Consider the following 26,882-nt stretch of genomic DNA (forward strand, 5'->3'; position numbering starts at 1 on the left):
GAATGATAGCATGCGTATTGGATTCCGTTCCACCTTGTATACAGACTACATGTGGCATACTACCTTGTATACAGATTACATATAGAATATTACCTTGTATACAGATCACATTTTATTTATTTACTTTTATTTTACATTTGTTGACCGGGTTTGTCGGACTGAGCTGATACTTCTTTTTCAGTGGAGGCCCGAGGAGAAAAGCTTCACAATTTACAATAACGGTGATAAGTAGTATTATAAGCAAAAACATTGACATTTTCAGGTTGGAACAGTAGAAGCATAACAGATTATTTACAGAGTTTACGTTGACATTTAGCTTGAGATATATGCTGAAACAGTATGCTAAGTTTCTACGTACAGCAAGGTAATTGCAGTTGCTGAAGATAATCTAGGTAATATATTTGAAGAAATATTTTTGTTAAGATTGAGTGACAGGTAATTATCTAGATAAGATGAACTAAGAGATCTGATATATAACAGAAATAAAAACAAGTAGGGACAGACTGTCAGCTATGTAGGAGAGGAAGACAGTTTAAGAAGGGTAAATACAGTGGCATGACAAGTAACTTTTTAGGTAGTCTTTGGTGGCTGATTTAAATTCTTTGATTTGTTTAAGTGATCAAAATTTCCAATGGAAGTTAGTTCCAAGAAATGGTAGGGTAGTAGCTGTAGAGGTTTTGACCAATCTTGCTCCTGGGTTTATATATTTGTAGTAAGTTTTGAGTTGAGCTTTGGAGAGTCTTAGAGAGAGTATAGAAGGAGATTATAGAAGATAAATTAGGACAAAAAGATGGTTGGTACAAGATAGAGTGGATAATCTGAAGCTGAGAGAAGAGAAGCTGGTGGGGTAATTCTAGCCAGTATATTTGTTTTAATGAGAGAGAGAGATGAGATCTATAGATATGATTTACAGCAAATTGGGCCACTTTGTTATAGGTAGTTTTAATTTAGTTAGGAGAGAGGCTTGGAGGTTGGTGAGGATCTGAAGAGCTGTACAATAGGCTTGGTAAAAGATAGGCATGAGAGAGAAAGATTTTAGCCTCATTTGATAAGAACTTTTTATTTCGGTATAAGAGGCCAAGTTTTTGATGAGTCTTTTTAATACAATTGTTAATGTGCAAATCAAATTTCAATTGGTCATCTATAACGACCTCTAAAAGTTTTGTATTGGGTTCAACTGTGATAGGTATTTTATTTAGAGAAAGGATAGTAAAAGTGGATTTAAGGAGGTTTAGGTTTTTGGGAAGGAAAAGTAAGAGTTTGTTTTTTTAGGATTCAGAATTAGCTGGTTGTTAGTGAGCCAGGTTTTAACAAAGTTGAAGGAATTCTGAGTAATAGAATGTAAGTCAGAGAGGGTGTCAGCAATGGTAGTGACTGTAGAGTCATCTGCATATTGGATGAGGGATGACTAAGAGCAAGAGGTATAGAGTAGATTAGTAAATATATTGAAGAGTAGTGGACTAAGAAGAAATCCTTCGGGAACACCCATTTTGATAGGGAGAGGAGGGGAGAGAGCAGAGAGCCTTTTGACTGATTGTAGTCAGTCTGTAAGGTAACTAGTAAACCAGGCAGTGGTACAAGTGAAGAAGTTTAGATTAGTGAATTTGTCCAGAAGAAAGGTGTGGAAGACTGTGTCAAATGGTTTGGAGAGATCAAGAAATAAGCATGACACTAGTTTATTGCTATCTCTGGCCTGAGAAATAGTGTTGATAAAGGATAGGAGGGCTGTGGTGGTGCTATGTTTTGGATAAAATCCATGTTGTATTGGGGTAAGCAGATTTTCTTGAAGTAAGTGTTCCAGACTTGCTTATGCATGCATTTCTCTAAGATTTTTGAGAGAGGTGGCAGGATAGCTATGGGTCTGAAATTGGGGATTTCTATGAAGTTACCTCCTTTGAGTATAGGTAGAGTAAATAATTATTTTCAGATAGAGGGAACTTTGGATTCAGAGATACAATGGTTTATCAGTGTAGAGACTGGGAGAGATAGAGAGTCTGCTGCTATCTGAAGGAAGTAGGGAGGTATATTGTCAGCAGATGTATGAAAGGGTTTTAGTTTGCCAAGTAGAGATTTGATGTAGCTGGTAGGTATTGGTTTAAAGGAAAATATGTTAGCAGAATTTTGACTAGCAGAGGCATCAGGAGGTCTTGTAGTGTTAGAATTAGAGGGGGCAGGACTTATCATTTTACTGATGGATTCAATGAAGTAGGAATTAAAGATGGAAGCTGTTTCTTGGGATGTGTTTGTTGGGCAGGGATTGGGAGATCAGGGGTTACAAGGATGTAATATTTGACTTATTGAGTGCCAGAATTTCGTGGGATTTGATTTCTTGTGGGGTATGTGGGTTATTATAGAAATCTTTTTTGTCATTGTTGATATGATTTTTTGTACATACAGCATGCTACCTTGTATACAGATTGCATATGATATATGACCTTGTATACAGATTACATATGGCATATTACCTTGTATATAGATTACATATAGCATACTACCCTGTATACAGATTACATACAGCATACTACAGATTACATAAGGCATACTACCTTGTATACAGATTACATATGTCATACTACCTTGTATACAGATTACATATGGCATACTACCCTGTATACAGATTACATATGGCATACTACCCTGTATACAGATTACATATGGCATACTGCCTTGTATACAGATTGCATATGGCATATTATCTTGTATAGCGATTACATACAGCATACTACCTTGTATACAGATTACATATGGCATGCTACCATGTAGGCAGAGTACATATGGCATATTACCTTGTATACAGATTACAAACGGCAAACTACCCTGTATACATATTACATTCAGCATGCTACTTTGCATACAGATTACATATGGCATACTACCTTGTATACAGATTACATATGGCATACTACCTTCTGTACAGATTACATATGGCATACTATCTTGAATACAGATTACATATGGCATACTACCTTGTATACAGATTACATAAACTTACATGCAGTTTACTACCCTGTATACAGATTACATATGGCATACTACCATGTATGCAGATGACATATGGCATACTACCCTGTATACAGATTACATATGGCATATTACCATGTATACAGATTACATATGGCATACTACCTTGCATACAGATTACATATGGCTTACTAGCTTGTGTACAGATTACATACGGCATACTACCTCATATACAGATTACATATGGCATACTACCCTGTACAAAGATTACATACAGCATGCTACCTTGTATACAGATTACATGAGGCATAATACCTTGTATACAGATTAAATACAGCATACTACCCTGTATACAGATTACATACAGCATACTACCCTGTATACAGATTATACATGGCATACTACCTTGTATACAGATTACATACAGCATACTACCTTGTATACAGATTATACATGGCATACTACCTTGTATACAGATTACATACTGCATATACCCTGTTTACAGATTACATACTGCATACTACCCTGTTTACAGATTGCATACGGCATACTACCTTGTATACAGATTACATATGGCATACTACCTTGTACACAGATTAGATACATCTTACTACCCTGTATACAGATTACATACAGCATACTACCTTGTATACAGATTACATACGGCATGCTACCCTGTATACAGATTACATGCAGCATACTACCTTGTATACAGATTACATATGGCATACTACCTTGTGTATAGATTACATACAGCATACTACATTGTGTACAGATTACATACTGCATACTACCCTTTATACAGATTACATATGGCATGCTAACTTCCATACAGTTTACATACGGCATACTACCCTGTATACAGATTACATATGGCATACTACCTTATATACAGATTACATACTACCCTCTATGCAGATTACATATGGCATGCTACTTTGTATACAGATTACATATGGAATACTACCTTGTATACAGATTGCATATGGCATGCTACCTTGTATACAGATTACATATGGCATACTACCTTGTATACAGATTACATACTATGCTGTATACAGATTACATGTGGCATACTACCCTGTATACGGATTATCTTTGGCATACTACCTTGTATACAGATTACATACGACATATTACCTTGTATACAGATTACATATGGCATACTACCTTGTATACAGACTGCATGCAACATACTACCTTGTATACAGATTACATATGGCATACTACCCTGTATACAGATTACATATGGCATACTACCTTGTATACAGATTCATCTGGCATGCTACCTTGTGTACAGATTATATATGGCGAATTACTTTGTATACAGATTACATAAAGCATACTACCCTGTATACATATTACATACAGCATACTACCTTGTATACAAATTACATACGGCATACTTCCATTACCTGCAAGGAGCCTAACTGTGGCACTTACTATTAATATGGGGAAATAATGTCCATGGTTGTAGCATCTCAGAGTATTACCCTACTCTGAGGTACCTTGACATTGAAGATCATAGCGTATGGTTATCAGATGTAGAGCAACCACAGTACGATTTATCAGGGTGGGTGTGGGGGGAATCCCCTTCCTGGAAAACTGCTTTAATCCTGTCACAGTAAGTTTAGGAACTGACTCTCTGAGAGATCAAATCATTATTAATTTGTCATTGCTCTTGTGGATTTTATTTTTATTTGTTTACCTTAGTAATGCAGTGATTGAGACTGTCAAATTTCAGGCTCAACTAGGGTGAAATACAAAACATTTCATAAAAAAAAGCAGACGTAAGCAGTAACAGAAAAGTTCAGATTAGTTACACAGTAAAACTGTGTATGTGCATTACAGTAAACAAGCAGATTGTAATTACAATATTTACATTAGTTTCTAAAGTGGGTCAACCTTCAATAATTCTCTTAGAGAATCAGAGAAGAGGAAAGCAAGCACAAACAGTGTGTTACGTGATATGTCTTTTTGTTGAAGCAAGAGTATTTGACTTGCATGAAGAGAGGTGTTTTGAGTTGCATGTTGAACTTGGAGTAATTGCTGATTTTCTTTAGGTTAATGGGGAGAGCTTGCCAAAGAGAAGAATCATGAGGAGTGCTGTGGAGTTTGGTTCTAGGGTAAGGAGAGTTGGTGTGACTTGTAAGTAGTGTTTCAAGTTGTATGAGGATTTTTTTTTATGAGGTTTAGCTGCAAGACGAGTAAATGTCTGGAGTTGGAGTAGTTTGCAGAGCTGGGATTATAAAAGTAAATTAAATCATTGTTATATGTGTAGCCACTTGGATTTTTGTAGGGTAAAAAAAATGGTTATGGAGAGTTGAATTTTTAATGAACTGGCATATCCTGTTGGAGAATATCTGGACTACGGTGGTGTTGTCCTTGGAGCCAGATCTGAAAATGAGCAGTTTATATTCTAGCTAAAGGAGGAATATTCCTTTGCTGATTACTATTCTGGTTGGTTGAGATAGAAAATGGGAGACTTTCTTCTTATTTTTTTTTGTCCAGAAATGGAGGAAATTTATTTTTGCTCTGCCTATGTACAAACAGTTGTTGTCCTTGAGCTTTTGATAGCGGGTCATACAGAAACACTAGGACAACAAAAGCAAGATATATACTGATGCGCAGAACTTTGCCCTCCCCCACACACACTAACTATAAGCTTTTGTGATCACTTATATACAGTTTGCAAATTAGCAGTTTGATAGTTAATGAGATGTCTATAAGCAATTGCGATAACTGCTTTTAGACATCTTGCAAACATACTGTTAGACTGTTCTGTACTTTTTAAAGATAGTTTTGTCGACCAGAGGACAGACAGTTTATAAGTTGTCTATAAGTGACAGCAGTCCTTTAATGACAGCTTGTAAGCTGTCAGGCTTCTTTTTATTTTTTATTAGGCACCCCCTATAAATTTTCATCTGTGTTAAGTGCCGCATCTGCCCCACTCCTCTTATAGCAGTGCTAATGCAGATTTAGTATGGAAACATAAATGCTTCAAAACAAGATTTTACATTTGTTCAAAAATTACCTGTGCATGAAGTGAATTCTTAGTCCAGTCTTCTATAAATAACTACCTTCCTGGTTGCAAGCACTCTGAATTAACCATATGGCACATGTGTAGTTAAGCAGAAATTATTAAAATGTAGCCATGCTATCTTTGAAAGCAGCAAAAAAAAAAAAAAAAATAACCAGAGTGGGGCAAAGGGGGCAGCTTCCCCTGGCACAAAACACTAGATGGCATAATCAGCAGGTACTGAATATGCGGTGGTGCAGTATCAGAAGTGAATGCCAATGCTGTATTTGTGGTCACAGCTGATGTGTTTTGTTAATTTTCTTTGCTCCTTAGCTTGTTGGGGGTGTGCCAGTTCATGTATCTGCACAGGGCACCAGGTAAACTAGCTACAGTTTTGACCCTATGCCCCACCAACTTTTAAAAATAAATGCACTGTGCTTCTCTTTCATAGTTGTTTAGTCATACTAGTTGTTCTTCTTCTTTCAGCTTTTCCCAGTTAGGGGTTGCCACAGTGGAACTCTGGTCCGCTAATGATTGGCGATAGATTTTTATGGTGCCAAGGTGCCAGCTTGATGCCCAACCTTCAACAAAGGCACACCCATTCATGCATGTCTTTTGAATGCCATTCGACCGCTGGGAGGACAAGCAGACTCCACACAGAAGGCCCTCCAGCCGAGAATCGAACGGCAGAACCTCTTGCTGTGAGGTGACAACACTACCACTGCACCACCGCAGCTTCTGTAGTAATGATATTAAACAAATAGTAATAATCTGCATAATGTTGCAGTTAAGCAGAGATATAAACATTCCACATGCTAAATGTTATTTTAAATGTTATTTTGGAACATTTTTATTGTTTTAGCAATCAGTATATTTGCTGGAGTCTATTAAAAGCATACAATTGCAGTGGGGACAAGAACAACAATAAATAATGCCTGTATACTGTTTCCTATAATGTGTACCTTATGTTTTTTTCTTTCTTGAAACCAGTTTTTGTTCCTACCCATAATACCACTTATACAAGAGCCAACAAATGCATATGTAGTTTTTTTTTTCTATTAATAAAAGAAAGCTGAGATTCTTTTTAGGCTTTGTGAGCTTCAACTGAAATGCAGCTTGAAGAGGATTGAGTTGATTAGACAGTCTGCTGGTGATCATAAATCATACTTCCAAGGTTGCCAGTTAAAACAAACAAAAATAATGTTCTGATGATGAAACCATTCAGTCTTGGAAATATATACTTCAAAAATGTATAGGAACTCAGAATGACCTAAAACACCTGACAATCACTCACTAAAACAAGATTGCCTAACAACAGACCCAGAATTCTAGTTTATCTGGGAAAAGAATACAAACACGTTCCAAACCTATTAAAGAGACTGTTACATTTTATACATTCTCATGCATCTTGTTTCCTTACCTGATAGTCAGTTTCATTATTGAAAAAAACAAAAGTGTTTAGGATTTATTTTCTGTAACACTGCTTGTAAATTTGCAAATTAAGGAATGCATCATTTATAGCTAAGCTTCTTAATCGATCTTTGCCGTTTGATAATTACAAAGTTAAAGACAGTGTGCGTAATTACTTGTGCAACACACTGTCCACTCCCCATCAGTGTACTGTAAGTAATCCTGTGACATAGTGACCTACTGTTGTGCCAGGATGCAGTATGATTTGTGATAATTATACTGTCTATTAGCCACTGGCAGTTTAAAGCTGCTGTGTTAAATTGAGTCTCACTGGATGCACCATCACATGGTATCTAGATGTATAATATACTTTTCCTAGACTGTAGCTTTGAGCTATATTTTGGTTAATAACAGTGGTTATGGTACTTCTCAGTGTACAGCCATCAGAATTGTCCGATAGCTATATGGCTGAGTGTCAACATAAAATTCATGATATGGGAGGAGGTGTTGATCTGACATAAATATTACAAGTGTAAACTTTAAACAAAGTGTTATTGGCATTTGTAGCATATGTTACTAGAAACATTATCTGTGCTACATTGCAGAGCATCAAGTTCTGTACTTTTTTGGCCCACCACAGGTAGCATGAAGCATACAGTAGAAAGGTAGGTACCGGGTTCATACATTTTACAGGAAATAGTATTACATTAGTTGTGCATTCACACAAGAATTAAGATTCATACAGCTGCACAGCCAGGAAGGGGCACACCATGTGTATCATGTCCTGTTAGAAAGAAAACTACATTTTAATGAAGGTGGAAGGACAGCAGTGCTGTGTGTTTCACAGAACTTTGATGGCATAAAAGCAGTGGTTGATATCACTGAAGAAGATAGTGTGCACTATATACTGACGTCAAAATGTTTTTATTCACAGTTGTAGCTCATGTAAAGGTATGAAAAATGTTTCATCAAAAACATACTTTCAAAATATTTAACTCTGAAATTTGCTGAAAATGACAGCCTTTATTATATGCCATACATAACCTCCAGTGCATATAATTTTCACAATTCTTAATGGAAATCAAAAGGTAAACCAACTGTATGTGACGTATTCGATATTGTAAAAGAGATAAAGAACTAGAAGTGCGATCTTTATAAAAGGGAAGGAGCAAATTAGAACAATGCATGCAAAATAATGTTCATGTGATGAGGATTGAGGTTTAAGATCTGATCAATTTGTTTAATGCTGGACTAAATGACAGGTGTAGAGAAAGAAAACACATATATATATATATATATATATATATATATGTGTGTGTGTGTGTGTGTGTGTGTGTGTGTGTATGTCGTATATAATTAAAAACATGTTAATATGGTTTGTTTTCTTTTCCATTAATGTATGCGGGCCTATGTCTTAAGTGATAATTTAATAAAGGTGTTTTTGCCTCATCTTTTGAGATATTTAGATATTTGAATGCTGTCATTTTGCTTTCTTCTCCCATTATAGTTTATGGAAAACTTATCACAAGTAAATTGTAAACTATTTTAACCTCAAACCTGTAAAGGTATAGCTAAAAGTACATAGCAGTAATCACCTGGAAATATGTATATGGCTTTTCAAATATGCAATAGACCTTTAGTTATGGTTTCAGCTTTATTCGGTTATAAAAACATTTTGTCCTGTGTGATGAAATTATGTGAAATTTGTTAACTGCAAACCATTATAAGGTAGAATGCACAATTCATTTATCCTAGAAAAGCTTGACAAAAGATTTCACCTTTTATATTACCTATTACATATTACATTATATATGCTTGACATCATGATATAATAAATCTATCCAGGATTTCTTTTAATAGCATTTAGCATTCTTTTTTCCACCCCTATCTCCCCCTCACTTCTTCACTTGTCCCATGCCCAGGTGTTGTGTCTAACATCTGTCTGCACTGAACCTCAACTGCTGTCTATCAACTCACTTGGCCAGCCTTTCCAAATGCTTCCTTAAACTTTTCCCTATCTTCTACTGTTGCATTTTATTATTAGCAAAGAGGATGATCATTTTCTGTTTTCCCTCAAGTATGTTTGAAATTAACACACTGGGGAATGTTGGACCCCAGACCAACCCCAGTAATAGTAATATAATAGGCAGTTTCCTTATACCTGATATGTTTCCTCTCACCACAACTCCCTGCATCCAATCATTCAGAGATGCAGCAATCAGTCCAGTTCATCAGCCTTTATCCTAACCCCTGCAGTTTTTATAGCAGCCATCTGTCTGGAACTCAGTTAGATTGGGTGATGTCCATGTTAGCCGCATCTACCAGTACTGCCTTACCAAGTTCTCCCATTTTTTAAAACAAGGTCAGAGTTGAATGATAGCGTCTCCTGCTGTCTTGGAGGTTGTTGTCTTCTGTGAAAACGATCAACATTGACTTATAATTATCTCCATTGCTTCCCTTGTCACTGCTGTCAGACTAACCTGAATCTTTCCTGTTCCACCCTCTCCCAAAAACATGGATACTATACCTGCTGTCTTCTGATCCTAAGTTCATTTTGTACAGATCTGTTAAAAACCTGCAATAGGGGATCTGCCAACACACTTGCCAAATTTCTGATGATCATAGGATGTAGCCTATCTTGCTTTTCTACTTTATCCGGCCTTAGGGAAGGCAGTTGCCTTTCAACCTCCTTCATCTGTCGGTCTTTTTATCTTTTCATTGCTGTCCCCTCTCTGCCTTACTTCCTTTCTAGTATGTCATGCTTCTCTGGATTTGTATTCATTCAGTTCTTATGCTTTTTCCCTAGTCTTCTGGGATCTCTCTTCCATCTTTGCTCACTTTGGTTATTTCTGTACTTCCCTTCCTTTTTTTCTGCTTTATACCTATACAAGCCCCTTCTCCCCTTCTTGACCTATTCTCCCAACTTCATTTTATCTTGTAACATTGCTCCTTCCACTTCCTTTGGTACCTTTCTGCTGGTCTCCTTGAATTGGGCCCCCACCGCACCACCTATCTTGTTAAGAACTGAAAATAATGGCGACTTCTTTGCCACACTGTCTGGTATCACTGAAGGCTTGCTAGCTTTCTCAGATCTTGTTCAAAAATATCATGAAACCTTGAAATATTATTCGTGTCTGCCTGGTTATGAATGATCTACAGTGAAATGTATAAAGTTTAATATTTCCAAAATATATGCTGTTGAACCAAATACTTGTCCGTGCTAAAAAAGTAATTTATTCAGAGTTCTTAGCATAAGAAAGCATGAAGGTTTAGTATCTTGGCTATTAGATTGTTAACCTCATCGATAAATATTGTTTAACAGTAAACATTATTCTGTGAGGTGCACTTGATTCATTTCTAGCCCAAAATGTTTCTGTGCTGGTTTTGTGCTTCATCCCTCATGTTAACTACTGCTGCTTCAACTGCAGCTCAGCATCTGGAAGTTTCTCAGCAAGTAAACAATGAACCTCATGATTGCCACTGCTGCTGTTAGCTTAACATCTAGATTTCTTATTAACCTTGTTAAATCCTTTTAAGGTGTTTGAACTTGAAGTTAAATATTTAACATTGACATACCTGAATTAATTTTGATGTCACTTCTAGTAGATTATTTCTGCATTTTGCATCATGTCATCACATTACCACAAACAGGGAAGGTCTTAGGCCAGTTAGACCTATTTGACCCAATTGAGCCCTGCTCCCTCAGGGGCGCATGCACTAGGCTATGACAGTCCTTATGCCTTATGTGGTCCAGAGATTTGCTGGAGAGACACTACAACAACATGTAAAAAATTAGTAGTTATGGCTCTTGTTAGTGCTTCTAACATGTACTGTCATGCACTGCAGTAGTGGTTATGCTAGTATAATCAATAACTGTAGTTTCATACATACAGTGTTAGCTATTCACACTCTCATAGTAGTTAGTTGCTGTTGCTTGAATACTTAACAACAGTGGTTTCAACCTCAAACTGGTTGGATTAGCCATCTGATTTTCTGTACCACTCCATTTATTGTCTTGGAAGACAATAACACCAGGTTTAATTTGAAAACTAATAGACAGGTACTATATATCTTTTGCTTCTATTGTTGACTTGGTTTTATTATTTGTTGCTACAAATACAATTGCAAGAAATAACTGTGGGATAGCCAGTCTCAGTAGTATGGAAACAAAAACAAACTAAAAGCATAAAAAATAACAGATATTATGATGTTTGGTAACTTCTGATCAATAAGACTTGTGAAAAAATGTTATCCATTTAATAGTATTGTAGAGAAAAGCTTGCTGTAGTCACAGCTAGGAGCAAAATAAGTGAAGTATGTGTGAGTGTGTGTGTGTGGTGTGTGTACGTTGAGTGGCTGGAGGCAGATGTGGACAGGAAAATGAGTCACTTGGCAAAAAGTAGAAAAACAGTAACATAAACAGTTTGACTCTTACATGTTCTGCAGGAGTATCATGGTTTCAATAGGATAACAAGCAAAGCTCAAAAATACTTGGACTGAATTGGGCAGAGTTTTGACTAAAAGTGTATCATTACAAATTGAACAAACTGCTGGGTTTTACATGTTCTTCTTACAGCCACATGGGTTTCCTTACGATATTCTGATTTTTGCCACCTGACAAAAACATGACTTGGTTTTATTATTTGTTGCTAACAAATACAATTGCAATAAATAACTGTGGGATAGCCAGTCTCAGTAGTATGGAAACAAAAACAAACTAAAAGCATAAAAAAATAACAGATATTGTGATGTTTGGTAACTTTTGATCAATAAGACTTGTGGTCTTTTTCACACCTTTCTGAACTAGTATAGTCCAGTTTTCAGGTTATTGCTGAATCCAGGACTGTGTTACAAGTTTCTGTGTTGCCTTACTTGGATAGTAGGAAGTTTCTCTGTTCACCTGTGAGAGAGGGGAGCTTTGAGCAGCCTATCTGTCCCTGGAAGAGTGGTTTCAGCCCAGAAGTTAGTAGTTTATCGGCCATTTTTGGCTAATTTCTATCTCTTTCACTTCCCTGCTATAAAAACCGCATTTGTGCGGTCTTGTGCACCGGGCAGTGCAGTTTAGCTAGAGTTAAACTATTCTCGGCTCCACGAAGTCTACTCTTCAATTTTTCCCATGGAACTAGACAAACCTTCAACTTTAGCACTCAAACCATTCATTTCACAGTCAAGCACTTGCTTAAAACTCATAGCAAGCACTAATTAAACCTAGCACTAGACCCCCCTATACTGTCCAGAAGGACAAGGCTCTCTATTCGTCCCCACCAGCTAATCAGAAAAACAGCTTACTCTACCTATTCAGGCATGTCCAAAGGGCAGTTTCTGGTGTACTCTCCAGTCCAACTGGTTAATTTGGGCATTTTGAGGCAATGTCACAACTGCCTCATGTACACAGACAAACCTCTCCTCCTACCACCAAACACTAATATATGCGAGAGATGCAATTATACAGCCAAACTGGAGGCAAAGCTCACTCAACCCAAGACTGGAGTTGACAATCAAGAGGAGAAGGGTAATACCTGCAACATACCACCAGTCTCACATAGACCTAATAAACCAACACTGGCAAATAACACATATGAATACATGAAAACATACTCAGAGACTCTAAATAAAAATCTGCAAAAGCAACAGAGACCTCCAAAGCAGACATCCAAGCAACCTCCACACCCCATCACCAACCATGAAACACATACTTCACATAATCAGTGTGCCACACAGTCACAGCCCTTAACGCAAAATAACATACCCAACACACTAGTAATAGGCGACTCTATAGTCAGGCACACTGATGTCCCACTAACTAGGCTGGACCAGGAGAAGGTTACAGTTAGCTGCCTGTCGGGTGCCAGGATCCGCCACATAACACAAGTACTCAGGTCACTCCAGAACAAGTAAAAATACAACTCTGTCATTGTCCATGTTGGTGTGAATGACCTGAGACATACCTCCCTGGACTACATGAAAAGAGACATGGAAGAGCACTCTGATCATGTAGCCCAGGCCAGTATGACCCTGACCCTGAGTAGCATCCTGCCCTCACCAAGAATGATGTCACAGTATAAAGAAAAAATGATCAATTTCAACAATTGGCTAAGTTTCTGGTGTCATTCAAAGGGGATCCAGTACCTGTCGGCCTGGGAAGACATGCTCGACAAGCCACGTTGCTTCACAAGAGATGGATTGCACCTGTCACCCTTAGGCTTTTTAATACTGGCCAAGGCTCTTGACACCCCCATAGTGCCTTTTTTAAGCAAGGCTCAAACGACAAACCCACCACCATAAATAGCACAACTAACCAAAAACTGAGGGTAATGCTACTCAACGCCAGAAGTCTAAACCTCAAAATGCAAACACTAGAGGCACTCCTCAGTATGGAGAACATTGACATCTGTGCAGTAACAGAAACCTGGTTTAAGGCTCCTGAGAGCACCTCAGCACTACTAGGCTATAACTCATACCATACCTTTCGGCCCCAGAACCAGGACCGAAACACAAAAGGCGGGGGTGTATCCATATTCATCAAGGATAGCCACACCTCCAGGTTAGTGGTGCAGCACAATGCATCAGAGATCATCCATGTGCAACTAACAACAGGCAAAACTGCAATCCAAATTGTAGCTTGCTACAGATCACCCACCATGACCCAGGACCCCCATTCCGCATTTCTGGAGACACTGGAAAATAGGAAGGTCCTACCAAACATCCTAATACTGGGTGATTTCCATTGCCCAAACATAAACTGGGAGAACTACTCAAGTACTAACTCCCTTGCCCAACGCTTCCTAGAATTTATAAACTCGAAAGCCCTGGATCAACTGGTCAATACCCCCACCAGAGGGAACAATATATTGGACCTGGTCATCACCAACATGGGCGACCGGTGTCCCACACCAGACGTCAACCCCTCGCTGGTTAGATCAGACCATAGACTAATCACTCTGGATATCTACATTCCGCCCCCAATCAAGGAAACCACCATGAAAAACTTTTCAAAAGCAAACTTCACGTTACTTAAGACCAAGGTGGAAAGGTTCACAGCCCCCATGCTAAAGGACAATGCTGTCCAAGCTGCTGAAACCTTTACAAAGGCACTTTATAAGCATCTGCAGGAATGCATGGATCATGCTATCCCAAGTAAAACCAAGACTCACTCCTCCAAGAAAAGGAAACCAGTCTGGTAGACCCCTGCCATAAACAACCTATACAACAGAAGGAGGAAACTAGTACAGAAAAGAGTAAAATCCCAAGAAGGAAAGACATCCCTGATCAGTATCAGCAAGAAACTACGATCCCTCATTAAATCATCCAAGGCTAGTTTTGAAATAAAAATTGCCAATGACTCCAAAGATAACCACAAAGTGTTCTTTAGCTATGTCATGAACCTAAGTGGAAACTCTCAGATCTGCTCTGAGGTCGTGCAGAATGGCACAAAATACACTGAACCGACTGATATTGCCAACATTCTGGCAGACAGGATTAGTGCAAACTTCACCCCCCTCTCAACCCCTATAGGGCCCATAATCATGCCAGAAGAATGTAGGGCCCCATCAATCACTGATACACAGGTTAAAACAGCCCTATCCAAAGCCAAAAACACAGCTTCAATGGGACCGGATGGTGTCCCAGGTTGTGTCTTACAATAGCTCCAAAATGAACTAACCCCTCACCTAAACACACTGTTCAAACTCAGCCTCTCTACAGGCTATGTACCCACAGAGTGGTGCACAGCAACAATTATCCCACTCCACAAAGGTGGAGCCACAACAGACCCCGGGAACTATCACCCTATAAACCTGACTAGCCTTGTCTGCAAGGCTATGGAATGCATTATCATGGAACTCATTAACAGAGACATTGGGAACCTCCAAACCTTGGACCCTACCCAGTTTGGCTTTGTTAAGGGCAGATCATGCCTCCTAAATCTGATGGATTTCTTTGAGATGGTTACCAAGGCATTAGACAAGAGAAAGGAGGTCCACACAGCCTACCTAGACCTCGCAAAGGCTTTCGACACCATTCCCCATTCTAGTATTATAGACAAGCTCACCAGCTTGAATATAAACCCCTACATCACGAGATGGGTTGCCAACTGGCTCATGGATAGAACCCACATGGTGAGAGTTGTAGGCTCTACGTCCGACTCTAAACCGGTTACAAGTGGCATCCCCCAGGGCTCAGTCCTAGGACCCCTCCTGTTCGGTATATACTTCTCAGTGCTACAGGCAAGCATAGGAGGACTATGGCTGACCAAGTTCACAGACGACTGCAAACTAGGGGCCATAATTGATTCTCCAGCTGATACAGACACCCTCCAGATGGGTCTCACTGAGATGGATACCTGGTGTCAAAATCATGGCCTCAAGCTAAATGCCAAAAAGTGCATAGTCATCCCCTTTGTAAAAAACAAAGTACCCACGAACTACCACATAGGTGGTAGTCCCCTAAATACAGAAAATGTAATAAGGGATCTGGGGACCCAAGTAGATTGTAATCTCTCCTTTGATAATCATATTGCCAAGGTGATTAGAAAATCCTTCTATGTGGCCCACCTAATCACAAAAGGGTTCACATCTAGAACAAAAGAGGTTATTGTGCCTCTCTACTCATCACTCATTAGACCCATCAAAGAATACAATGGCCCATTTGGGATGTACCTTTCAAGACACCTGCAACAGCTGGAAAGACCACAAAAGTACCTCACCAAGAGGATTACTGACCTCAAACAGATGCCCTATGCAGCCCGACTCAAGAAACTCCAGCTCTACTCAGTTGCGTACTGCTTACTCAGGGGTGATCTCTGCCTGACATACAAGGCCATGTCCAACCCAGAATTGATGGACATGCTCCACCTAAAAAAAAAAACAAATCCCGGAGAGCCACACGCTCTAGAGTTATAAACCTCACCACAATGATAAATAGGACATGCTGGAGGGATAGATTCCTATCCCAGAGACTCCCCATGCTTTGGAACAGGATTCCAATATACATCAGGCAGAGCCCCTCACTAACACTCTTCAAGAGAAACCTGGACGGGGGGATGGGAAACAGAAAATTTACCCCGGGGATCACTACAGTGGTTCTGCTGGACAGAGGCACAGGGAACTAATCTAAGGGGGTGGCGAAAGCCAACACATTCTGGCTAGGCTTATAAATGCCCTTGGGCAGATAGCCAAGTACTTGTCTATGAACCTATGAACCTACAAACCTATGATGCTTGGTGACTACTCTAAATTATTCCTGCATGTAATCCTTCCTGTTGCTCTTGAGACCTGGGATATGTGTGGAAAAGATCTGGCTGTATTACTCCACTTACCTAATTAAACAATTATCCAGTTTTTTGTAGTGTTGCTGTCTCAACAGGAAGCACACTTGCCTTTGGCGCTGGAAGATAAGAAAGCTATGTTTTTTATTCCCACACCAGGGGATTTGATTAATTTCCCATTACTAACACTGCAATGCAGGACAGGGGGGGGGGGTTGCACTCCTAAGTGTGTTATCCTTAGGATGAGACATTAAACCATGCTCCCATCTGTCTGAGCTGGTGATAGTTCATGTGACATAAAAGATCCTACTGCACTCATTGAAAAAAGTAGGGAAAGTCACAAGTGCCCTGCCCAGTTTCCCCTAGTTAGTATAAATACCATCTCAGGTCTCCTCTGACAAGAGGCTATTAACATAGTGTTAACATGGTCAACAAAGAACACATACAAGTACACTTTCAGAAATACTTCCAAGTGGGTAATGAGTGAGCAGTGCCATATCTAGGGAGAGGCTGACATAATCACTGTTATTCTGAGGAAGTTCAACAGTTTGTGAGAATTTGTGAAAACAGTGTCTATAACAAGGTGTGCAAATTAACTGAGTAAGAAAATCTAATCATAAGGAGTAAGTACAGGTGGAAAGAAAGGGGTGGTACAAGGTGTGAATGCATAACGGAGGTTAGAAATTATTTATCCACTTTTTGTCTGCCCAATCTTCTCACAAGCATTAAATTCAGACCCACTGGTCCACTTTTCCAGTACTTCCTGGCAATGGTGAACACTAAGCATGAGAGATGAAAGATAGAGATTGTGATGCGGCAAAAGGTTTTTATCAAACATTTATGTTGAAAATGATCCAGATGCTTAGTAGTGTGGTCTGCTTGGAATCAGCAGCACCTCCAAAACACATTGGAGTGTGTAACATAACTAACTTACAAAGATTTTTGGTTCATTTATTTAATGTTTATTCATCAAGGTAGAGCAATGATCCTCCAAAACCATTTTCAGTCTGAACATGACAAAAGTGCAACTAAAGAAACAATACACTTCAATTAATGTTACTGCAACAGTGGTAATGTAAGAGCAAGCATGCAGAGATGTAAGACAAGATAATATGTAGCATAAATTAATGCAATCATAAGTGTAATGGTACAAGAATTCAGTCAGCAAAATAGGTTAGAAAAGTATATGTGCACTGTCATACCATTGTATTGTATAAAGTTTCTATGTGGCAATTAATATCCAAAAAGCAAAGTATTTATATTATGTACAATTGTTGGAAATAGGATGTGAAGGAGAGTAAAGTATGAGTCAAATGAAGGGAAATGAGGGGACAAAGAGAGGAAAAAAGTAAAAAAGAAGTTTGGGGGCAAATGGGGTGTTAATGTTCATAAATAAATAACAAAGAGTTTGACCTTTTAGTCTCAAGTCAAGAATAATGCTTCAGGATATGCAAAGTAATGGTTTATTCCATAAGTAGCTCTGAGAGACTGCCTACTAACATTTTCAAATCAGTCCCAAAGAACAAAGGAAATCTTCATAGTTTATGCCTTTCTTATCAATTTCATGCATGCAGAATTCTGATGTCACATAGCTTTTAACAAATAATACATTTTTAAATATTTTATGCCCTTGTGATCTTCGCACACTTGACAATATGCATTTTTAAAACACAGACCACCTAGTCTAAGAATTTATCTTTTGACCATGTAACATTCAGTAGCAGTAGATACTAACTTACAGACATTCTTGCAATGATTCATTCCCCCAGCCTGAGAAGGCCAGAGCTTACAAAAGATTCCTGAAACATTGTTTTTCTTTCTTTCTTCCATTAGCATTCTGCAACCAGACTCTTTAAACATACTATAACATCATAACATCCTTTAACTCCTTCAGCTCTTACTTTGCCTTCAATTATCTGTCACTCACTGTAATTTGCTAATAAAGAGAATGCAGTTGAAAGGCACTTGAAATATAAAGCTATGACTTATGTGAATCCATATTTTGCATAATCATACATCTATTTTACCTTTTGATTTTAACACAAACATTTTATTGGACTGATTTGTTAAGAAACTGCAAGTTAATATTCATTTTGTGAAGAATAATCATGAGATGTATTATTTTCCGTAACAGGGGGGAAGTGTGCCGCTATGATCCATCTGGGTTCAGAAGACCTTGGTAGTAATACAGGAGTTTGTTAACATTTACTGGTAAATCAGTGTACGCCTACCTGATAAAATATTGCATAAACACTGGGTGTCAGTGTCCTATCAATCAGGGCCTGTATAGTGTACCTGAGAGAAGAACTATAGGAGATGTTGGATCTAGGAGCAATCCAGGAATCCAGTAGTTTACTTCTGCTTTAACATGTCTTATTACAAAAATATAAGCTAACAGTTTTACTTTTTAATTCACAGTAATAACATTTATTCTGGATAATAAATCCAAAATAGTCCAGGAACCCAGCAAGTAGATGGAGGGATAGGGTGGTATATGAGTGCAACAGCCAACGGACCCCATCACAGTGGTCTAAATTAAACCTCATAATCTCTTGGGCTGGCCCTCACAACCAATACAGAAATGAGAAGAGGTCTTCTAGAAGTCAGCATAGACTGCAGAAATAATAAAGAACTAGTCTGTTCTTTACTGTAAATCCTTCAAGATCTGTATGTCAAACAATAATTATATTTTACTACTCTGTGTCTCTGACCTAGGTTATGGATGAACAGGGTCCTTAGAACAGCCCATCTACCTGGATAAGAAATTTAAAAAGAAAAACAAACAGACAGATAAATAAATAAATAAAATCTAAAGGGTCTAATATCATTTGGAGTATACTACCATACCACCCTACAACAAGAAGGTGGATACAAAATGTATGTACTTACCATACTTTTTTTATTTTATTTTATTTTATTTATTTACATATGTATTTAATTAAGGCAGAACACCGAAGCAGCTAATTCAGCTGAACTGTTTTCAGGCTCAATCCTGGTGACCATATCCATGAAACATAGAAAACAGTAATTTTAAACAGTTTTAAGAAATTCTTTTATTAATTTAACATATTTACAATATATACACTGAAAGGAAGTAATTCAACACCATATACTGTTATACAATGTAAGGAATACACCGAATCATCAAGGTAATCATACAATTAACACACTAGGAGTATTGATATTTCAAGGTTATCTCAAACACTAAAAGTCTTAGAATGATTTATAGATCTTATTCTGTTCACTTCTGTTTCAGTTTTATGTAGTATTCCTGATAAATTAAAAAAATTTTGAATGTAGGAACGGAGATTGATTTCCATTTTTTTGTAATAGCTTTTCTAGCTATTGCCAGTAAACTCCAGAATATTTTTTGTTGTTTGGCTTGTACAGATAAAGGAAGTGGAATATTCATTAAATATTATTGCTCTAGTTAAAGAACAATTCTCAGATCATAACCCCTTAAAACATATTTATCTTTTCCCAGTATACATTTAATTTTTTACAATCTATAAACATGTGTCCAATCAGCTTTTACATCTTTACTACATCTCCCCTCCAACAGATTGAATAAGTCATTTTACTAAACTCAGAGATTTTATAGGGAGTAACAAACAATGTGTGTATATATATTCCACATAAAAACTTTCTACTATAAACTTGAAAGAAGTTTGACTAATTGATTTAAGTAACAAAGTTTTATTCTTACCAACTACTGAGTTGCTAAGTCCACTACTATCTAAAAAGTTCCAGAATTTTGTATCAGAATTATTATTTATAATTAACTTATAGAACTTGTTATAGCAAATATTCATATGAGAAAATAGTGTTACGTTACTCTTCACTCATATTATCTACAAATTCATTTAATTTCTTACTGATGGATAACAGTAACTGGTTAACAGATTCAGCCAACTTATAGTCTTTCATTAAATATTCTGGCAGCTTAGCTTTTCCTTGTTCTAAGCAATCAGACCATAATAATAATCCAATCCTGTCTAATGAATTCATTTTAATATTGTTCCAAGTTTTCTTAAATCTAGAGGTGTGTGCAATGAGAAAGCACAAAAAAATCCATTTATATATTAATAGAGTTTTAAAAACATATTTCTTAACTGCTTTAAGAACCGATTTCATATATGCAGAGTCTAAAGACTGAAAGGGATTTCTTCCTGTGGCAAATTTTATTAACCAGATGAAAGGATTGTTACATATTTCTAATTTATCATATTTGATAAACTTATAAGAATTTGATACTAAATGGTTTTCCATTGACTAGTGTAGGTTGAGTATATCCAGAGTATAACAGAGGTAAAATTTATAGGAATGGAATAAGATTCCATATCTTGGAAGCTTATACCACCATACTCCCATAGTCTTATATGATTTATATAACCAATTCTCAGCTTTTTAGAATACCATAAGAATAAAGTTATTTTGTTTTCATTTTTTGAAAGCTTTTTGTCAGGGATTAAAGCTATTGAATGCAATATATATATATATATATATATATATATATATATATATATATATATATATATAATATTGGGTAATAACATCATTTTACTAACCCATCCTTAAAAAAACATTAATTCCATTTTTAGTAAGAAGTAACACTTCTTCAATTATTTTTTTCAAAATTATTATTAATAATCTCACTCACATCTTGATATTTTTATTTGAGTTCTTTTTCTTCCCAATTATAATTATATTTATCTTTAAACTTAGTATCTAGTAATTGATTTAACAATAAAGTTTCAGTTTTATTATTATTAAATTTCATCTATACTTCTTGAAACTTTTCAATTTCCTCATCAATTTCTCGATTGAATAATTTAACTCACCTGTAGTTAGTAAACTATCATCTTCAAAAAGCTGTATTTTAGATTGACAATCCTTGTTAATTAAGAATCCATCAATGTTTCCATTGCTTCTTATACAATTAGCTAAGGATTTGATAACTAATGCAAATAGCAGAGGGCAAGGGACACCCTTACTTATTGCCTTTTTTACAGTGAATCTTTGTGAAATGTAAGATCCAATTTTAACATATGCTTTGGAGTATCTATAGTAGCCATATGATCTTAGAAGATCTAGTACAACATTGGGAATAAAATGATTATTTAAGAGGTGTAGATATTCAGTAACATCATGTATTTACAATGTATACAAAAGGTATTAAATGAAGAAAAATCAGAGACTTGAAGAACAAGAAAAGGGGAGAGGCATAGGCTTTGTGGGATGGAGTAGGGAGGTGGGTGAAAGGAGGGGGGACAGAGGAGAGGGAGGCGGGATATACTGGGAGGAAATGCATAAGGAGTAAGAGGGTGGGTGAAAGGACTTACACAATTCCTGGGGTAATGTTATTTAGTGTGCTGGATGGTGTTGTACTGTTTTACTTTAAGAGATGGGGGAGGAGTCCACTTCATCATACCTTCTCACCTTCTGTCCTCTTATAAATTTTCACAAGTGGAAACTGTTGGAGCAATGGCTGGAAGGGCTTGTGTGGTACTTTGTTGAGTCTGAACCTTGGAAAGTCTCAAAGTACTGAATGATTCATGCATGGTGAGGATCAGTCATACAGTTGAAGAGAACAGATGTGGATTATGAAACTTTATTATTATGTTAAATATATAACCTTTGTTTATGACAATGTATATCAGTTGTGTGACAGCAGCTTCCTTGTGCTATAATTAGTTTTTTGTTTTTTTTAGATTACATTTTGAACTTTAGGAAGTATATGTGATGATGATGTGGTAAGATTATTATAAGTGTTTTCCAGATCATTATGATTACAACCCCTTAAGTAGTAAGGGAAAAAAATGGCAGCCTTTTGTTTTCCTGTCCAGGTTAAGAGGCAGTTTTTGTAATAAATTTGTATAATCATTTGTTAATTTGTTATACAGAAATGCACTCATGGATCAAAGATAATTTGACCAATCAGCATTTTTCATTTATTGCTGATTTACTCATGGTATTTTATAATAAGCAGCAGAATATGACAAGATGTGGGGCATGAGGGTAACAGTGCAGCTTGGTAAATCAAACTTAATTAAATTGATCTTAATTAAGATATATCTGGCATGTCAGTCATCTAGGAAAGGACATTAGTCTGTCGTGATACACCTTTGGAACACACTGTGCATTACTGCAGTTCAAAATGGGCCATTTTAGAACAAATTGTACTTTTTTCTGAACTATATCAATTTTCAGTATGCTGTTGTGCTAGGATAATGAATAGTTTGGATACTATCCCTAGCAAACTGGAATTTAGCAACTTTTATACCCATTTAACAATGCAAAATGATGGCTATGCATCTCCATTAGCTTTTATGCAGCTTCAATGTGTATAACATTGAAATAACTGAAAATGCTATGATGAACCTTGCAGGTTGTTGTACACCATAAATTTGTACAACAAATCAAGGTTATTGTTTTCTTTGAGATATTGAATTGTATATCACATCACATCATGTTGTAAGATTGATTTTAAAGTATTAACTTTTGGTTTCTTTTAACATTAGGGTGTTCCAAGGTGACTTGCATCAGTTTGACATGGGAGGCATCGATAAAGCTCTCACCTATGCATGGAAAACAAATTTCTATACGTTATCTGGACATGACAGACTGCTTTGTCCTTGAGGATGAAGGATTGCATACAATTGCTGCCCACTGCACTCAGCTTACCCATCTTTACCTGCGCCGTTGTGTCCGCCTGACAGATGAGGGCTTGCGATACTTGATGATATATTGTTCATCCATTAAGGAGCTAAGTGTAAGTGACTGCCGATTTGTTAGTGATTTTGGACTAAGAGAGATTGCAAAGCTAGAATCACGCCTAAGATATCTCAGTATTGCCCACTGTGGCCGGGTCACAGATGTTGGTATTCGTTACATAGCAAAATATTGCAGCAAACTCCGCTACCTTAATGCTCGAGGCTGTGAGGGTATTACAGACCATGGAGTGGAGTACCTTGCCAAAAACTGCACAAAACTCAAATCCCTAGACATAGGGAAGTGCCTTTTAGTCTCAGATGCCGGACTAGAATTTCTTGCTCTTAACTGCTTTAATCTGAAACGTCTCAGTCTTAAATCATGTGAAAGCATCACAGGCCGAGGACTTCAAATAGTTGCTGCCAACTGCTTTGATCTGCAAATGCTAAATGTACAGGACTGTGACATCTCAGTTGAAGCACTGAGGTTTGTAAAACGTCACTGCAAGCGCTGCATAATTGAGCATACCAACCCTGCATTCTTTTAATATGAAAATAATTTTACAGTTTTGAATATTGTTATTTGAAAAAAAAAATGTGATCAAAGCTTCCAAGATACAGTGCATGATCACAGCACTCCAGAGTACTTGGCATGTGATAGTATTATTGATTGATTTCATCCTGAAACTTTTTCCATATCTAATACAAGACTTTACTAGAATTCAAACTGAATATTTAAATACTCTCACAGAAACAGGAGGACACCAGTATGTGCAGTTCCTCACAAAAAAAATGTAATGAAAGTTGCTGTTCTCCACACTGATGGATACGAATGTTCTAAACCTGTTTCTGTTTGTAAATTGTATATACTTGGAGTGGCACTTTACAAGGGTTTGTGTAATCATCAATGAAACTTTAATGAAAAAGATCAATGAAGAAATCTCTCAAAAACACATGCATGTAAATTTATGCCAGTGCTGCATAAAAGAGTAGGAGAAAGTTTTTTCCTGAGCATTTTTCTCATTCTGTTTAACAGCATTTTATTGAGCGTAAGTTTTCAATTCATAACCTAAAGAAGTAAGAACATTTTCACATGAATATTGTTGGCCAGTAATCAAATACTGCAGTAAGTGTGACAGATGGCACATTTTGACATTTTTAGGTATGACACAGAGCAGTGGTGTGAGGTTTATGATTTTTTAAACAGTATTATATCTGGACGTTAAATACAGCCCCTTAAATTTATGCTCCCTGCTAGCTTTTGTCTTCATTTCACCTCCCCATTATCTACAGATGAAATCCTATCCCCCTTTACCAGATTGGAGGGGATATATAATTGTATCTATGATGGTATTTTTTCTCTTTTATACAGTTTAAGGATATTACAATGAGCTTGTGTTCAATCTACTCCAACTTTCTTACATACCCTTTTCATAGCCACAAAGAAATGCTCCAGTGAAAGAGAGCATGTCTCTGTTGACTTAATCCTGTATGGCTTAGCCAGCTCTCTGAGCAATCTCAAACCATTCCAGAACCCATAGCACCAATGCTGCTGACAGATACCCTGCCACTGTACCAGTAGGCCCTCCTTTAAGCTTACTTATTTGCCTAAAGTTTTGTTTGTGTGCAGTGTTTCCAGTGCAGCAGATTGGCATGCTGCAGATAGAGCATTGCTGTCACTTACTTCATTTCTTAGCGCCAGACCTTTGTGCAGTCCTGCAGTCACCTAATGACTGGAAATATGTTCTGATGTGAATAGTATGTATTGCAAGCTTTTGTCATATAGACCTGTTCGGTCCCCATGCCAAACCCAGAAACTATCTGTTCATGTCTCCCAGCTAACCAGCTTCTAACTTGCAGTCTATTCCTGATATGATTGACAGCTGTTCAGATGATGAATAAGAGATTGTGTTTTGGGGATAGATAAGTACTACCCAGAATAAGAGATAGTGCTTTGGAGAATAGATACATACTGTCTCATAGAAAAGATCAAGTCTGCCATGGAAAGGAATACAGATTGCAGTCATTTGACACCATGTTCATAACATCATCTGTTTTACAGCGTTTTTGCTGCATTGGTTTCTTTACCAACATACCCTTGTGTTTTTCTTAGTTGCCAAGTTGTTATACACAGTGTAATTAAATGGATATCATGTCCTCATTCATTCATTTCTACCATTTTTAGCATATGGTTGATTAGCATTAGTCATGAAATTATGTACTTATGCAGCATACTTTTAACTATTGTCTGACATGTGGCTCCAGTAATAAAGAATGTACAATGGAGTTTTACAAAAGTCTTTGCTTCATACCGGTCAATTAATCACATTACTGTGGTGTATGTTAACCCACAGCTAAGTAATGCTGTGTATTTAGAAAGAAGTGAAAAACATTTAAAGTGTACTGTGGGATATTTTATAAAGGTAATAAATTATTTTCAGGTTGTTATTTATAATGAGATCTCCGGGTGGCTGCAATGGTGCAGCAGTTAGCATTGTTGCCTCACAGCAAGAGGTTCTTTGGTTTGATTCACAGGTAGGGTGCCTTCTATGCAGAGTCTACATGCCCTCCCTGCAGTTGTGTGGGTTTGCTATGATTTCCTCCCACATTCTAAAGATATGCAGTAGGTGGATTGGCCATAGGTGTGAGTTGAACTACTGTGGAAAGGCTAGCCACCTGATGGTGTAAACCTTGGCTTGAGATGATTGTCACTGTTGAAGTGAGACCCTGAGTGGATGGGTTTATAGTAAGACTTCTTACTTTTCTAATGATTTATTCACTTAAAGCTATACTATATGGTATTAGCAAATGAATCATTATTACATTTCCAATTTAATCTACAGCTTGTAATGTTTTATTACTAAAATTGGTGTCAGTGGTAATGATCACTTCACTGTGAAAGTACCATCTTTTGGTAACCTTACATTGGTTCAGTATTATAAAACTACCAATATCTAATTATAGAATGCAGTATTTGCCCCTCAGACTCCATGTTCTATATGTACATTACCAAAACTAACAAACTTGTGAGTAAAGGAAATGCGGTGCTGTTTAGCATATTTGTACTGACTTAGAAACATCCCTCACTGTGTAACTTAAACAGTAAGATGATCAAAAGCAAGTCAAATTTGCATATTTTTTCTGTTAGAGATGCATCACTATCAATTGTGTTCTGACATATGGTCTGGGATTCAGAATGGCTTCCCACAAGGCAGATGCATTAACACAGCTGTTTTCCCCCTTATGGTAAGCCTGATTCTTAGACTGCCTACCCTACCACTGAGGTTTCTTGCTAGTGGGAACCCCAGTGCAGAGGATGGTCTTGCTGGCAGAGCTGCATTCTAATGTGGCAAGGTGGGGTTGTGGTTAATGCTAATTAACCATTTTCTGTCTCAAGTAATGCTAGCAGTTCCTAATTTACACAGCCAAGCAATTTGCAGACTTTCTTGGCAGCATAAAATCTGTTGGAGAAAATATGAATCCCATCAAAAGACAGCACTCATGCATTCACTCCTAC

At 37.3% G+C, this 26,882-nt stretch overlaps 1 protein-coding gene across 1 annotated transcript in view; it reads left to right on the plus strand.

Annotated features, from left to right (window-relative positions):
• Positions 1 to 24,088, plus strand: part of FBXL7 (F-box and leucine rich repeat protein 7) — a 614,868-nt gene extending 590,780 nt beyond the window's left edge. The window contains exon 3 of the mRNA XM_044065218.1: positions 23,177 to 24,088. Within this exon, the coding sequence (XP_043921153.1) occupies positions 23,177 to 23,913 (737 nt within the window). The 3' untranslated portion in view covers positions 23,914 to 24,088. The remainder of the gene's footprint in view (positions 1 to 23,176) is intronic.
• The last annotated feature ends 2,794 nt before the right edge of the window (positions 24,089 to 26,882 follow it).

Source organism: Protopterus annectens, chromosome 3.part0 (assembly GCF_019279795.1).
Source record: "Protopterus annectens isolate FY-2018-M chromosome 3.part0, PAN1.0, whole genome shotgun sequence".
NCBI classification, from domain to species: domain Eukaryota; kingdom Metazoa; phylum Chordata; order Ceratodontiformes; family Protopteridae; genus Protopterus; species Protopterus annectens.